General features: G+C 34.4%; 3 protein-coding genes and 1 long non-coding RNA gene across 4 annotated transcripts; 2 read left to right on the top strand and 2 right to left on the bottom strand.

Moving 5' to 3' along the window:
- Positions 1 to 612: 612 nt before the first annotated feature.
- LOC108214892 (probable CoA ligase CCL9) lies at positions 613 to 4,417 on the bottom strand. Its single transcript, XM_017387132.2, has 4 exons — positions 4,135 to 4,417; positions 2,691 to 3,732; positions 1,947 to 2,050; positions 613 to 1,116 (listed from the first exon to the last, which is right to left on the bottom strand). Exons 1-4 carry the CDS (start codon positions 4,333 to 4,335, stop codon positions 898 to 900), a joined length of 1,566 nt encoding a protein of 521 aa, XP_017242621.2. The 5' UTR covers positions 4,336 to 4,417; the 3' UTR covers positions 613 to 897.
- Positions 4,418 to 7,108: 2,691 nt separating this feature from the next.
- LOC108214893 (uncharacterized) lies at positions 7,109 to 8,260 on the bottom strand. The gene is made up of 3 exons (XM_017387133.2): positions 8,098 to 8,260; positions 7,692 to 8,018; positions 7,109 to 7,493 (listed from the first exon to the last, which is right to left on the bottom strand). The coding sequence occupies exons 1-3, from the start codon at positions 8,174 to 8,176 to the stop codon at positions 7,270 to 7,272; spliced, it is 630 nt and encodes a 209-aa protein (XP_017242622.1). The 5' UTR covers positions 8,177 to 8,260; the 3' UTR covers positions 7,109 to 7,269.
- Positions 8,261 to 9,411: 1,151 nt separating this feature from the next.
- On the top strand, positions 9,412 to 10,534 carry LOC108213577 (cytochrome P450 709B3). The gene is made up of 3 exons (XM_017385380.2): positions 9,412 to 9,820; positions 9,892 to 10,124; positions 10,218 to 10,534. The coding sequence occupies exons 1-3, from the start codon at positions 9,523 to 9,525 to the stop codon at positions 10,311 to 10,313; spliced, it is 627 nt and encodes a 208-aa protein (XP_017240869.2). The 5' UTR covers positions 9,412 to 9,522; the 3' UTR covers positions 10,314 to 10,534.
- Positions 10,535 to 13,804: 3,270 nt separating this feature from the next.
- LOC135151135 (uncharacterized) lies at positions 13,805 to 15,891 on the top strand. The gene is made up of 4 exons (XR_010289674.1): positions 13,805 to 13,960; positions 14,067 to 14,321; positions 15,549 to 15,625; positions 15,751 to 15,891. It is a non-coding gene; the product is annotated as an uncharacterized LOC135151135 (long non-coding RNA).
- Positions 15,892 to 16,280: the final 389 nt, after the last annotated feature.

A 16,280-nucleotide genomic window follows, 5' to 3' on the forward strand; every position in this document is an offset into this window, starting at 1 on the left:
TTTGCATAAATTAAGGAATATATAATTACTCTTCAAGAAAAAAGTAATATATAATTAATGATATTTAAATCTTATAATTACTTGAATTTTATTATTAATATATATACAGTTTTAACAATATTGTTGACAAAATTTAAACTTGAAATCATTCATTTTAATTGATTAAATATGAATATTTTTAGGCATAATAACATTGAATAACGGTTATTTTTACAACAAATATTAACATACATAGAGTACTCCGTTATAAATTATAACAGTATTTGTTAAATATTTAATCTTATATTTATAAATAAATATATGTTTTCATACTCTTCCCGATGATGGAGAGTTGTGAACCCGTTTATCTCGAGGATATACCCCGGAAATAGCAGTTGAGCTAGACAAAGATAAAATTAGGGCCTACTCTATTAGAGTACTCTATGAATTATCCTTGATGGCTCATTCTTATCTGTAAAAGTTTGTCAGCTGTCAGACAACTATAAACCATTTTTCTCCATGTCACGAGAACAACACGTTTCATAACAGAATTGCAAGTTTTCAGTTGGAACCATTTGCTGGCATTGTCTACATCCTATATGCACTTTAGATATGCCAATGTACAAAACTAAATACTTAACATCCACCATGTTGATATTATCTCAAACTAAATACTCAACATCCATGAAGTTCATATTGCAGAGTACACACCAGTAATAAATGAAATGCACTTGTTTTAAATGTACAAGAATCTACTAATCACCAATAATGATATAAAATTCAGCAGAAAAAAGAACACAGAAATGATTTGAGCTTGCAACTATGTCCATCTGTTATAATACTGGAGATGACCAGGGTGCAAAGACTCAATCCACGACCTCGGAACAAAAGAGCTTCAACCAACAGAACATATGCAGTCTAAGCTCCAAACTTGGGCACTTTAGCAGTAGAAATTTGAGAAAGGAAGTGCTCTGCAACAATTCTTCTTTGGATTTTCCCTGTAGCGGTCTTTGGAACAGAGTCGGTAATGAACACCTTTTTGGGCACCTTGAAAGCTGCCAGATTTTTCTTGCAGAAATTCAACACTTCTGCTTCATCAATTTCTGATCCTTCCTTGAGAATGACCGCACAGTTAATCTGAAGTAAACACATGCATCATATATTATTAACTGAAACTGAAAATGTCTGGAACTAATCGATGAATGTATAAGGTTTCTGAATTGGCCATGACAATGAACTCGGTGAGCACTAGCAAGGTGATTATCAAGGAACCCTTCACAAAAGAAAACTTATAATTTCACAGTGTTGACAACTTCCATTATTTAACATATGGAGTACTCATGTCCTTAGTAATGTATTGCACGGCCAATATCACCTTCAAATACTAGTTTGTCAACTACATTCTTAAGGCCCTGTGGCTTTAAAAAATGTTATGTCTTACTAAACATACGTACATAAGAATATCTTCAATAAAGCTGCACAACTACTCTGCCCATCATTGTATGTATTTCAGTTAACTGCAGACACATTCTGTAAATTACATATAATTAATTCCAGGCTAAAATATTTTCAGCACTCTAGTGTCTGAGCAACTTCATTTCTAGAGCTCAACTATATTCTTTTTTTCTGCCAAGACTTCCATCTTGGCTCATTCTTTTTGAGTAGAATTATTGTCCCAAAGAAAGGGTATCAAATATAATTTCAGATATCAAAAGAAGGTGATAAAGCTATCGTGCAACAAATGTGTCAGAATTAAGATATTTTTCAGATACAAATGTGCTATAGATAAAATGAACACACACTAAAATGCTGGAGCTAGATAGATAACTACAATTGATTAACATTAGAATGTTATAGGGTATTATACCCATAAATTATTGGAGCAGCCGGCATTACATATAAAATAAAACCAGCAAATATGACAATAGATGACTGCAAGAGAGATGATAATTTTTAATGCCTATTACCTCTTCACCATATTTGTCGTCAGGAATTCCAAAACAAACTGCTTGAGATATCTCAGGATGAGACAAGAGAACTGCGTCCACTTCTATTGGAGATATCTTCTCACCTGTTCATGTCAAGAGCACATTTGTTAATCCTTTCTAAGCGCCTGATAATGCCATCAAAGCTCTAGAAAACTAATACTCTTACCCTTCCATCTTTAACAAAATAAAGTATTACATAATATTATATGCACATATGTCTTCCATCTTCCAAGCACAACATACAATAAAATAGATGCTCAATTATTATAATGTTAAGGCTAATCGAAATCCCAAATATTTAAGCAACTTAGTCATGCAAGGAAAGGGTATACTAGAGTTAGGGTGTGTGCCAGGCTCAAGTCCGACTCAACCTAAAACTTCATTAATATCGACTAGGAAGTCCCTATATTAAATATTATGTCCGTCTAAATTTAAGCTTATACATGTGAAATACCAGTACACATTATTTCCGAATACATATCTATTAAATTATTATTAGCGGAAGATCATATATGCTTGATTCAAATAATTTGATATGCTCTGCTTAAAAATAACTGGCTTGGTTATTGTCAAGTTAAATTCAAGTACTGCACAAATGTCTCTAATAGTTCACATGACTATGTTCACTCTAGGGTGAAAAAGTAACTCTTAATATCATAATTCATAACAATGCAATATGTATAGCACTAAAAAACGTATAATTGAGGGCAAATAGATAGATACCTCCGCGGTTGATAAGCTCCTTAATTCTTCCAACAAGATGCAAATACCCAGTAGAATCCAAATAACCAATATCTCCTGTGTGGAACCACCCAAACTGAAAAGCTGTTCTATTCGCCTCAGGATTATTTTTATAGCCCTTTGTCACATTTGGGCCCCTAATACAAACCTCCCCTTTAGCTCCAGCTTCTTGTGCAACCCCATTTTCATCCAATATCGCCATTTCTTGACCCACAGGTTTCCCAACTGACCCAGGAATATGTGGTCCATCTTCAGGTAATGGATTTGAAGCCATCAAATGGCACGCCTCCGTCATCGCATAGGCTTCCAAAACCGGAGCCTTAAAGGCTTCCTCAAGCCGTTCCATAATCGAAGGCGCAAGTGCTGCACTACAGCTACGAATAAATCGAAGGTTTGGGTATCTGGGTTCAGGGTTATTTAAATGACGGTCAAGTATAATTTGGTGAATTGTAGGGACAGCTGTGTACCACGTGGCATTATATTTATTCATATCTCCCCAGAAAGTTGAGGCTGAAAATCTGCCTGCAGCAGGCAGGGTTACGGAAGCTCCTGCAACTAGTGAACTCAGTAACCCAGCAATTAATCCGTGCACATGAAACAGTGGGAGGACTATCACAGTCGAATCTGATTCAGTGAGTTTGTAAACCGACTTAATATTCTGTACCGATGAGGCCAAGTTCAGTTGACTCAATGGCACACCTTTGGGCCGACTCGTGGTACCTGATGTGTGGAGAAACAGAGCAATATCTGATGACTCATTGATGATTTGTGACAACGAGTTGGACTCAGACTGAGTTGGGTAAAGTAAAATTTCTGAGTTAGGTGCAGGGAGAGTGGCTGTTATGTGGGGGATTTTAAGCTTCGAAGCCGCAGCTTGAGCCGGTGCATTTCCTTGCTTGGAGGTTAATAATAGTTTCGATTCTGAGTCCGATAAATAAAACTCGAACTCGTCCGAGGTGTAGGCGGCGTTCAGTGGCGCCGCGGTGGCTCGGACTCGAATCACAGCCAAAAACATAATTATAAACTGCAATTATTATTTAACATAAAACCAGTTAAAAAAATATATACAAAATTCCACATACTGTATATAAATTCCAATCAGACGGGCAGCACATTTCTTGTTCCATAAAAATCGTTAATAACAAAGAAGACGTTGACACAATCAATAAAAAATTCTACGCTATGGCAAAATCTTGAATTCACAATTATAATTATCTAGCTAGATTAGAGTCAAATTATCCTACTAATCAACCTTTTGATTTAACAAATTTTGTAAAACGTTTTGTGAGCACAAAACGCTTTACAAAATTCGCGTAGTTGAAATTAGTGATTCGACTTTCAACTGAATTACTAGTTTCAACTACGCAGATCACCAATTTTCATTTCATTTCGAGGTATAATATATAAAGAGATTGTATAAATATACCTCGACGGTATTGGGAAAAGTGAGAGCGACAACATCGGCGGGCTTAACGTCGGCAGAGACAAGGAGAGAAGCGGCACGCTCAATGAGTTGATCAAGGCGAGCATGGGTGATATCGAACTGGCCGGAAAGTGAAATAGCCCGACGATCGGGATATTTGGCGGCGACTTGTTTCAACAAGGCGGTGAGTGTGAGATTTTCCATCGGTGATATCGATAAATTTGAAACACGATTGAAAGAGAGGGTAATTTTGTTTGGGGTTCTTGTAGCGATTGGTGTACTAGATGACATATATATAGATACACACGTGTGTGATTATAGGTTGGATTTGGGTTACAGTTGGGATTCGGGGTGTGAGCTGGGAAGGCAACATTTGGGGAAGGTTGTACACGTGTCAGGTGTACAGCTTGTTTGAGAACCGTGCCAGTCCCCTGGGTCCCAACTCCCAATTTTTGTGAAGAATTATTTTCCTTAAAATTTATTTATATTTATAAATAGTTATCCTGTTTCTATAATTAAACTGGTGATACATAAATCAGAATTAATCGATTAAACTACTAATTTAGGATGAATAAGAAAACGAAGATTAATCATATGGATTGATCGAAATGAATTGAATATATTTTAATAGTAAAATGTTTATTTAATATTAAATTATTATGAGATTGGTTATTTATTAACAAATATATATTTACTATATTATAAATATTATAATTACTTAAATTAAAAAAATATAATATTTTAATTTGAATAAGTTAATATGTAATTTGATTCGATTAAGAAAATCTTATAAGAATTAATTAGATTAAAAAATCGAATCAGTCGACCATGTTGAGTATAATCGAATAAATAGAATTTTTTAAAAATATTGAATTAAACAAATTATTCAACATTTATATATTGATATCGATTTATCAGTAAAATTAATTAACAATTTTAACTATAATATAATGTAAATCTACTGTTTAAGAACATGACACCGTAGATTCAAAAATACTTTCATGAAATCACCAGGCTCGTTTACTTTTGTAAAAATATAACAGATGATAAATCGTCAAACTCATTTGGCAATTTTCTTTGAATTTTTCTTGATAACTCTTGGCACTATACTAATATGATGACCCGGAGGAAAGTCGTTAAAATTAACGGGGAACACGGTACAATATCTTTGGGAGGAAGCAAACGGCGATGGTCATGTGAGGATGACGGTGACAAAATATGATGGCAAATAAAATTATTGAAACAAGGCTCATCCGCGTATACGTGTTCGAAATAAGCACCAGTAGTGCATACGTGAGTCGTGACTAGGCAGATGTGTTTGGTTTAAGTTATATTTAAATTAAACTACAGTAAATTTACATCATATGGCGATAGAATCATATAATATTTTAGGACGAGTGTATCCAGAAAAAATTAACAAAAAAAAAGGATGAGTATTGGTGTCGGAGATCAATAATTTTTGTCTAAGGAAGTCTGGAAGATGATTGATGAAGGAAAATAAGTACATGATCGGTGTGTTCTGCTATGTTGATAATAATTTCTTTATAACTGTCTCTGTTTTAAATTTGTAAGTATTTTTTAATTATTAAATGAGTAAAATGATTATTTATCTATTTAACAATTTATACTGTCAGAACCTTCATTTTATTGGGGTGATATTTAAAAAAACTTGTGCATAATTTTTTAAGAAATATTTGTATTCTCGAGGCACATATTTATAGATATTTATTTATTATTTATTATAAATTTAATAATTCAAACCAATGAGCAAATTGATATATAATCTCGACTTCACATATCACTTTGATATTTAATCTAGTGTTGTTGATAGTGATGGGGAGAACTGCATTCATGCTTCTGCAGATAAACTACAAAGAGCAAGTTGTAGCAAGCCTCACTAAAAGGGAGTTAAAGAGTGTGGTGGCTAGCTGTAGCTGGACTAGCTGATGCTGGTAGAGATGCATGACCAGCAAGAAAAAGAAGTAGGTTAATGCAAAGATGGCCCGGTAGTTGTCCCAGCAAGGGCAAGGCCAAGTCCAAAGGAAAAGGTAGGGCTGTTTAACGAACCGAGCTGTTCGCGAACAAGCTCGAGCTCGGCTCGTTAAGAGCTCGTTCGGCTCGGCTCGTTAAGTTAACGAGCTCGAGCTCGAACACAAAAAATTGTTCGTTAAGTAAACGAGCTCGAGCCGAGCTTTTAGTATGTTCGGCTCGAGCTCGGCTCGAGCTCGGCTCGAGCTCGTTCGGCTCGAGTTCGGCTCGTTAAAGCTCGAAAAAATGTAATATTTTCGGGGTTTTTTTTATAATTTATATATGTTATTGGACTGAGAATTCAACATAATATATATATATATATATATATATATATTTTAGTGATGTAAACAAAATTTTAGGAAATAATAATTTTATTTGGTTTTTAACAGGCAAGTAGAAGTTTGACTAGTACCGCTAACTAGTGTTTAATCCTAATTTAGTGTTTCAATATTTTAAAAAATATTTTTTACCGATCCAACTGTATGGATGTTAACATATATACATTTTAGTGATATAAACAAAGTTTCAAAAAAAATTGAAATTATTAGGTTAGCTATTTTAAGAGTCAACTAGCGGTTTGTCCTTATTTTTTTCTGGCTCGGCTCGACTCGACTCGACTCGGCTCGGCTCGTATTTGTTCGCGAACAAGCTCGTGTTCGGCTCGTTAGTTAACGAGCCGAGCTTGAACACAATTTTTGTTCGATTAAAAAGCTCGGCTCGGCTCGGCTCGTCAGAAAAAAAATTAAAGCTCGGCTCGGTTCGGTCAAAACTCGGCTCGGCTCGGTTCGTGAACAGCTCTAGGAAAAGGCAAGGCCTTGGCAATAAAATTGGATGATGTTATTGGGTGTTCAACTTCTACTTTTACTTTAGACTCATATGTTAAAACGAATTCTCCTTATTCTTGTTTGACAAGTCCAGAACATTAACATCGATAAGAATATGAACATGACCAGGCCAGAATGCATATTATACATGTATTCGAATTGAAATCCAGCACACAAACGCTAAATGAAGCACACAACCAATACAAGTCGGGCAAATAACTAGAAATCCTTATTAGAAAAACACATGCAGATTCACTTATATATGTAATATATCCGTGATGAATCAAAATGCAGGGGCCAGTGCTTCTTCTTCCTCCATGAACATGGTGTCAGTTGCCGGTGCCTCTGCCTCCTCTTCCATGAACTCTTCCGCATTAGGTCCCTCGGCCACCATGAACTTTCCTGCCGTCACTGGTCCAGCCGCCACCTGTCCCGAGCTTCTGATCTCGGCCATTCCACGACGTGCATTCTTTACTCGAGATGCACACAATTTTGGAAGATATAATCCTGCAAAATTTTAAGTACGTGTATAAAACATAATATAGATGTTAAATTTTTATTCAGAAAAAAAATTCAAAAAATAATGTGTAACAAGTATATATGTTTTCTTTTCATGCGTAAAATGATACTTATTTTGGTACCGAGAGAATAGTTGGTTTTAAGTTTGTTGTGACATGCATAATTAATATGTGTGTAAAAATGTACCTTCGCCAGCAGCAAGATTAAAGTAAAGATCAATGATGTTAGGGCAGGATTTATAACATCGACGGGAGCAGAGCTTTCGGGTGAAGTGAGGCTCGAGTAGAGTATCTGACGAAATCCCAAGAACGTTCCTCTCCAAACCACATGCACGAATACACTCCTCAGTTTCAATCCAATCCTTGAGCTTATCAGCTACAATCTCGGAGGTTCCGCAAGTGAAAGCTTCCTCACCACTCCTACGCACACGTTGCTCCAGCACACACCGCTTCCCACTCGAAGATATCGCGTATGCGCATGACTCTTTGCTTAGATCCTCACAAGCTATGCTTCCTACAATAACCAAAAAAAATAATTAAAAAATTTCCACCATTTTAATTAGCTATCGAAATCGATACGATTATGTACGTACCTAAGGTGCCTTGAATGCAGAAAGTAAGGGCAAGTGCGAAAACAGCTAAGTTCTTGATGGTAAAACAGTAAGAAGCCATGGATGAGCTAATTAAGTTGGATGGTTGAAAGCTAGCTTGTGACTTGTGCTAAGTAGAGATGGTTGTGAATGTTCATTTTAGAGAAGTTCTTTATATATAGATGTTAAGCCACTGTGGAGTTGGGAAAATTTGGCACTAGCTAGGAGGACAAGAACATGAAGTGGGAAATCAACCAAACTCCAACCCCACGTACTTACATTATTGAGGTAGAATATATGAGAGGAGCATTTAGAATATTGCACTTGTAGTCAAAGGTCTTGCCCATGGCTAAGGAAAAACATTTCACATGAATATAATGAGGACATGCTATTTTCATCTATCAGAACTCTGGTATGTTCAATTGGAATTATAGAGCACTTCTTAGACAATACTTATATATCTTCAAATGTCACACACTAAGGTCACATCACCAATCATAGTACATTTTGATTTGTTAATGTTGTTTATTTAAGCATAGAAATTAATACTCCCTCCCCCTCATTTGTTTACATATATTTCGGATAGAGTTTTTTGATAATGTAAAAAGTTTGTTTCATTAAAGTTTGTTTTTTAACATAAATTTCGAGAGAGAGAGATGCTCTTATTACTTAGGAGACTGAAAATGCGTAAATTATTTATATTATTTCGATATACTCATAGTAAATTTAATCAAAACATATCAGCACAAATTATATACGTTTAAGTATTGTTTAATTTTGAACCCCACGTTTATTAATAGAACCATAGTGCAAGAAGGAAACAGTTAAATAATTTTAAGGAGCTGTGCGTTTTTTCTTTCTAATTGGGCTTGAAATAAAAGAATATTTTTAGAATATTGTAAGAGGGTTTAGCTTTAAGAAGCTCACATACTGGGCATCTGATAACATATTAAAATGCAATCCAAATATTGTGATTAGACAGATGACGAGTTTTCCTAAAAGATGAGCTTATCTTTCTATCTGTAATAGTATAATATCGCTAATCGCTGTCTGATTAAGAAAACTCTGAATACGTATTTTTTGGTGGAAATGACTCTGGTCAACTAATGGTCACTAGTTTGTATTAATTTTGTCACGAGATTAGCAATCAGCATCATGAAAATACGGTGATAATTTTTCGCTTAATCTGCAGAGGCCGATACAGCATGAGGGGTTACTGCCTCCACTAATTAATTCTCGAACCCTTTATTACATTTACCATTAATTAGTCTGTTAATTCAGAAGATTGCTCCTTAGCATAGTGGTTTAGTTGATATGCATACATCACAAGGAGTTGGCGATGACCTTTTTTGCATGTACAAAATTTTCACATTGTTCTACAAGAAAACAAGTTAGATTCTCACTGAAACAATAAGCCTACACAGAAGGATGGGAGTTCATTGGGTTTTTAGCGATATCAAACTAGCCCTGGCTATGTCACTCTTGTCAGTAGTGCTCAAAATTTGTTTACAGTTGTGGATATTGCCAAACATAACTTACTTGAGGATTAAAAGGAATGGATTAAGTGGTCCATCTCCAAGGTTTCCTCTCGGAAACATTACTGATATGGTGGCTCATTCAAAGAAAAACGACGATCCTTCTTCGTCGTCTTGCGATAGCAATATCATGAGCCATCATATCCACTCAAAGGTGTTTCCATACTTTGCTCAGTGGCAACAATCTCACGGTTAGCAACTATGTTAAAATTTTCCACCCAAATGCAGATAGAAAAAATAAATCTCTGATTGTTTATTGCAGGAAAAGTGTTTGTGTCCTGGTTGGGGACGAAACCGTTTCTTTATATTGCGGATCCTGAATTTCTAAAGCAAATGTCTTCAGCTGTTAAGGGAAAGAGCTGGGGACAACCAAGTGTTTTCAGAAATGACCAAATGCCTATGTTTGGTACTTATGGCTTGACTATGGTTGAAGGTGATGTTTGGGTTCGTCACAGGAGTGTTCTCACTCCGGCTTTCTCTCCGCCTAACATAAAGGTGAAAAAGCCTGAAGTTTTACTCTGTTATCAGTATTTATATCATTTACAACGTGTCGGTCTTAATATGTGCATTTATGTGAGTGCATTACAGGCCTTGCGAAGCTTGATGGTGATGGTGACTAATGAAATGCTAGACCGATGGACCTCTATTATTAAATCCGGTCAGCAAGAATTGGACATTGAATAGGAGATCTCAAGCACAATGGGGATGATTGTGGCCAATACAACCTTATTGAGGAATAAAAGTATAATGATAGTTTTGTCTTTGTAATTGAGCAGGTATTGGGCTATATATAAAGACCCACTTATTTGATTTGAGTGGACATCATTTACAATGTAACCTCTTTAGCAAATCCAGTGTTCTACATACTTCTTATATATTTCTAAACCTTTGCTCATCTTTGTTTATCTGGGAAGCTATAGACATACAGATATAGATTAAGCATAGATTCACATATAGATTAGGCTCGTTTAGGCATTAAAATGCAAGTGATAATATGTCATGCGAAATACATTTAAAAGAATTTAACTTCTTTGATAATAAAGTCTCCGTATTACAAGTAAAGACGAAAGATCTAATTATTTAAAACAAAATTAAAATAAACATATATTTTATAAAAAAAAATTTTGCCGAGATATTTTATAAAATTTTAAATTTATATGTATTTAAACTTAACTAATATAATATGTGTTTTTATGTATCTATACTATACTATAAAAAGCCAACATAGGTATAATTTGTAGTCGTACAAAATTTTGGTTTGGTACTCTCCTCTAAAACTAAAAGTCTACAAGTAGATATCTATTAAACAGTTTCATATACTAAAAACACTCCTTATGTATATTAATATCTTTTTAAATATAATTTATAATTAGTTAAAAAAAAAAAGGTGAAACTACTGTTAATAACATATATTAATATTAAAAATTACTTATAGATAAACGTATAACTAATTATAAATATACAATTTTAAATATCTTTTGTCTAAAATACATATAAATAATTAATAAAGACGCTACTTTTTAATTATAACGTATTCTACTCGAAATTTAACACTTACGTATTCTATTTCATTACAAACACGAGCCATTACGTAACATAGGAAGATATATGAAATATGAAAAATTTGATTTAAATTGAATAATAAACTGTCACATATTAATATAAAAAAATATTTATAGATAGATAATAATTTGTGAAAGCTAAATTTCCGTTAGAAGATATAACGAGTTGGTTAATATAATTTAACTAAAATCCAATTTAATACTAAAATACTAATAAAATGGTGTTAAGAATTAAATTATAATTAATAAATTACGAATCATATACCCGCCCGTGCTTTGCACGGGGTTAAAGGCTAGTAAATATAATAATACGGATGATGAAAATTATGGAGACATGAAAAACAATATGTTTCACAAACTTAAACTAAAATTATACTAAATTAGAACTCAAAATTAAAATAAATGATGATTCGCGTTTAAGAGTTGATATAGTGGGTCCGAGTCTATTCAAATATAACGGGTCTGGTGTTGCATATATATAGTAGCCGTAGCCGCGAATCGTTAGTTAGCTTCAACTTGTCCAACTCAGTAAGAAAATTTAAAATCACTAACTCTCGACAATCATCTTCTTTCTGAGTTTGATAAATCAAGAAACAAAGATCTTTCATTCTGCGCAAAGGTCGAATCTTTTCGAATGTTCTTGATTACTTCTTTATCTTTATCATCGTTTTAGTAACTATCCAGAATGTCAAATAATGTTCTTTGTTTTTATCATAGTTCTTGATGAAGTTTCAATCAAAAAACAAGGCAATCTTCTGCATTTGTTTAAAAAGTTTAGTTCTTGTGATATGTTCTTATTCTATATTTATTTCTCGCGTCTATATCAAAATCAACATGATTGTGACTCGATAACTTTTCAAAAATTTTAAGACTTCTTGTTTTCTTGATGGTATACAGTTCGTATCATTAATTATGAAGCCAAGACGTGACTTTGTACCTACACTGAATCTCAATATGAAAATTGAATAGGGGTCTACATTGATTCCATTAAATCAGTTCGAAAAAAATGTTGGCTGTTTATCATCTAAAGCCTGATGGTAGAATGAAGATGGTTAGTAATTTGCGACGAGCAGAGGCGGATCTTAATAGGTTACCCCCTTAATTTTACATAATTACATGATGTAGTGCAACGGTAAAAAATTACATAATTTGAATGCTAATATTTTATTTTCTATATTATCATTCTAGTACTTGTTTATTCCAATTAATCATCGTTACAAAATGTTATATACGACTATCCTTACTTTCGGAGCTGGATCCGCCACTGACGACGAACAACATATCTAGGCTAGATTAGCGAAGACAAATGGGTTTTCCGAGTGCGTCTGTTATACAACGATGAGAATTTCGATGGGCTGATTGTTCAAATTGTATCTTGTTGCTTATAAGGTTCATGATGGAACTTGGCTATTGTTAAACGGTGAATTTGCCACGAAAGTTCGTACCTGCGTCAGGCCTTATAAATTAGAGGCATACAAAGAAGCCTCGAGACAAACAGGCACTTGATATCTTACTAATGACGAGCCTGGATGTATATATAAAATATCCAAACACTTAGAACTGAAGAGCAAAGCCATAGAGATAGCAAGCAAGAAATTGTAAGCTTCTGCTCTTCATTTTTTTTAAGCAGCCAAGTAATTCTTACTTGGAAAGTTCTTAATATAAAAATCTCTCAGGTGAATCAAACAATTCACTTGAAATTTTTAAGATCCTTATTCTTTAAATTTTTGTTTTAGTTCTAATATTATCTTGTAGCTTTGAATATATTCTGTTAAGCAAAAAATTGGTTGAAATTTTTGTAGATTGTATTCAACCCTCTTTCTACGATCTAACTTATTGTTTGCATTGTCTGAATAACAGGAACAATTTTTGAATATATTATATTTTTCTTTATTAAAATAAGTCGGCAGAATAAGTTAGAACAACTTTTATCATATTCTAACTTGTCAGTCAATTGACTTATAACTTCTTTGTATAAACGATGCCAATAATATGATTTTGACTTGTACTCAAAGCTTAAAAATTAGAGGCATGCAAAGAAGCCTCGAGACAAACAGGCACTTGATATCATACTAATGACGAACCTGGATGTATATGTAAAATACGAATGCAATATCAAACACATAATAGAGAACGCCACATCCCACCTAGCTATTCTATACCTCTGTAGCTAGTCCATATCATAAAGATCTGCTGTGAAGTGTGAAGTCACAGATTCACCTAGCTCCCCGCTAAAATACTAGTCCAGTTCCACACTAGTACAGAAAATGCCTTTTGCAACGCCCCTTTTGCGTCGGTCTTTTCAATAACCGTCGCTTAAAACTACTACAAGCGTCGGTTCTTTCCACAACCAACGCATAAAATCAAATTTCCTGATTTATAGCGTCGGCTCTTTCAAGAACCGACACCTAAAACACATTTTGTACGTCGGTTAAAAATTACCCGACGCTTAAAACTTGTTTAAGGCGTCGGTTTCCGGAACACCGACGCTAAAAGGTTACTTTTTAGCGGCGGTTCGGGAGACGCCGACGCTCTAAGTACAACTTTCTAGCGTCGCCTTCCATTAACCCGACGCAAAAGATTTTTTTTAAAATATTAAAAATTAAAAAACTAAATAATAATCGCGCGTAGTATACTGTATGTCCATCGGGTTTTTACTAATTTTCTCACTTTGCTCTCCGCGCCGGTGCCAATTCGCTCTCAACTGCTCAATCTCTCAGCTTCAATCTCTCGGTGAATCCCTCGACTCTCTCAAAATCTCAATCTCAGGTGCGCGCTCATTTTCAATCTCTTGGTCTCTCTTGGCTGCTGTAGAACTAGGCTTGTTCAATCTCTCACCGAATCTCTCGGCTCTCTCTCAATCTAAATCTCTCAGGTGTCCAATTTTAATCGCTGGGTCTGCTGCAAACTAGGGTTCTTTCGTCGATTGATTGGATTTCTTTGCTGGGTTTTTTGCTGCGAAGCTTTGACTCTCTCTCAATCTCAATCTCTCAAGTGCTCGATTTCAATCTTTTGTTTAGTGGGTTTCAAGTGCTCGATTTCAATCACTGGGTTTCAAGTGCTCGATTTCAGTGGGTCTGGTTTTTTGGTCGATTGGGTTCTTTGCTCTGCTAGAAAACAAGGGTTCCTGGTATGTATTACTTCTATTCACCGGGTACTGTGATTTTATTTGCTGGGTACTGCCATGGATTTTGTAACACATGAATTTGCTGGGTATTGTAATTTAGGAAAACAATATGGGAGAATATTTAGGCAAAATGCTATCAGTTTAGATACACAATAGTATATGTATATTGATGAATATTTGATAGATGGGAGAATATTTGATACACACTATATTTTGCAAAACACTGTGATTTGGTCAAGTATGTTCACTGTGACTTATAACAAGCTAGGCAGCCTGGAGGTACAAAATACCACTGGTACAATATAAAATTTGGAACTAATTAGTGTGTAACAAACTATTTACCAGTGAAGGAAAAGAACAGGAGAGATTCCAGCTAGGTGATAATTAAAAAGGTGGCATACTAATTATATGTAAAGAAATACTCTGCAGAGCATCATATCTTTGCAATATTAGATATACGGCTGATCCTCCTTAGTCAAACCTGTCCATTTATCAGAGCTTATACTCTGTTTTTGGCAGGGGCTTGCTAGCTAAGTGGAATAAGTTTAAATTTCTAGTATACTTTAAAAAAAACTGAGACAACAGTACTAGGAGATTAAGTGGTTTGCATATCATTGCGTCGTATTTAGCTATGTTACATGTAAATTAGCCAATGCTGGCTCCTCTAATTGTAAAGATACTTTTACAACAAAGATTTCTTTATATATGGACTACATGTAACAATGTACTAGTGCTACTAGTATTATGGACTGGATTTTAAGAGATTGAGTATACAAGGTCCGAGAAGGATGAATTCCTAACTGCTAAACGTGTGTTTATTTTCGTTGGTTTCCAACTTTTTGTTTAGGTACAGAATATTTTATTATGACACAAAAACTGATATGAAACAATTAGTAAAAGTGGAGTAGAATATAATGGTTCTTTCTGTAAAATTGAGATGGAGGGGCCGCGAGCTAACTTCCACTTTGCATAATGCTTTTCAAAATGGATGTTGATGAATGATGATAGTGCTCTGCCAGATTTTGTTACTAGTACTACTGCTCTAAACTAATATATATGCTCAAAATCTCTGCTGCTTATCATTTTTAATTTAGATTTTAAGAGTTTATACTTATACCATAATTAAATCTCTGCTGCTTATCATTTTTAATTTAGATTCAGCAGTTAGGCCTGTTTTTTGGAAAATTCTATTCTTTAATAAATTACATGCATATCATGAAAATATTGCAGGTTCAAGGGTCTTGGTTCAAGGAGGTATCTAAAGAAGGAAATCAATGAGGTTCGAGAGTTTGAATGTCTATAATCAGGTATGATAACAACTTAGATGAATTCAATTATTTTTTAATTCCAGTTGCCATAACTAATTAACTTATATATGTACTTATTTTGTAATCAAAGAACTCATTTGTATTCATTTACTTGTATTGTGCAGACAGACACTCTATGAAGGCCAGTTCAAGTATTTTGGAGAAAAGCACGAGTGAAGAAAAGACTCGGTCATCAGTGGATTTCCTAGACTTTTTCACTATTGATTAGTGGTATTGACATGTTGTAGTAGTACTTATATGATTGATGGATGTAATAGAAGTAGATATTACTAATATTAAATTTGTTTATTTTCAGTTTAATTTAGTACTCTTGTTTTTGTGTACTTCCATCTGGATTTCTCTACGTGAATTGATTGTGGATGAGCAGGTTATATATATAATATATATAAATTATGCATATTATATAAAAAATTATATAAAAAAAAAGAAGACTTTAAGCGACGGCATTTTAACAAAACTGACACTATAAGTACAACTTTAGGCGACGGCATATTAAGAATAACCGACACTATAAGTACAACGTTCAGCGACGCTTGTTTGACGAACCGACGCTATAAGTGTAACCTTTAGCGTCGGCTGTTTGACTACTCGACGCAAAAGAGTAAACTTTGTGCTACGGCATTTAATTCAACCG

Source organism: Daucus carota, chromosome 3 (genome assembly GCF_001625215.2).
Source record: "Daucus carota subsp. sativus chromosome 3, DH1 v3.0, whole genome shotgun sequence".
NCBI classification, from domain to species: Eukaryota; Viridiplantae; Streptophyta; class Magnoliopsida; order Apiales; family Apiaceae; genus Daucus; species Daucus carota.

What these genes read in the sequence shown, in the direction of transcription:
- LOC108213577 (XM_017385380.2), top strand. Translation starts at nt 9,523, where the DNA reads ATGGGAGTTCATTGGGTTTTTAGCGATATCAAACTAGCCCTGGCTATG. An exon ending in TCAGTGGCAACAATCTCACG is followed by an intron (nt 9,821 to 9,891) that starts GTTAGCAACTAT and finishes TGTTTATTGCAG; the next exon opens with GAAAAGTGTTTGTGTCCTGG. An exon ending in TCTCTCCGCCTAACATAAAG is followed by an intron (nt 10,125 to 10,217) that starts GTGAAAAAGCCT and finishes AGTGCATTACAG; the next exon opens with GCCTTGCGAAGCTTGATGGT.
- LOC108214892 (XM_017387132.2), bottom strand. Translation starts at nt 4,335, where the DNA reads ATGGAAAATCTCACACTCACCGCCTTGTTGAAACAAGTCGCCGCCAAA. An exon ending in GGAGCTTATCAACCGCGGAG is followed by an intron (nt 2,051 to 2,690) that starts GTATCTATCTAT and finishes TGACATGAACAG; the next exon opens with GTGAGAAGATATCTCCAATA. An exon ending in ACGACAAATATGGTGAAGAG is followed by an intron (nt 1,117 to 1,946) that starts GTAATAGGCATT and finishes TGTTTACTTCAG; the next exon opens with ATTAACTGTGCGGTCATTCT.
- LOC108214893 (XM_017387133.2), bottom strand. Translation starts at nt 8,176, where the DNA reads ATGGCTTCTTACTGTTTTACCATCAAGAACTTAGCTGTTTTCGCACTT. An exon ending in CTGCATTCAAGGCACCTTAG is followed by an intron (nt 8,019 to 8,097) that starts GTACGTACATAA and finishes TGGTTATTGTAG; the next exon opens with GAAGCATAGCTTGTGAGGAT. An exon ending in TAATCTTGCTGCTGGCGAAG is followed by an intron (nt 7,494 to 7,691) that starts GTACATTTTTAC and finishes AAAATTTTGCAG; the next exon opens with GATTATATCTTCCAAAATTG.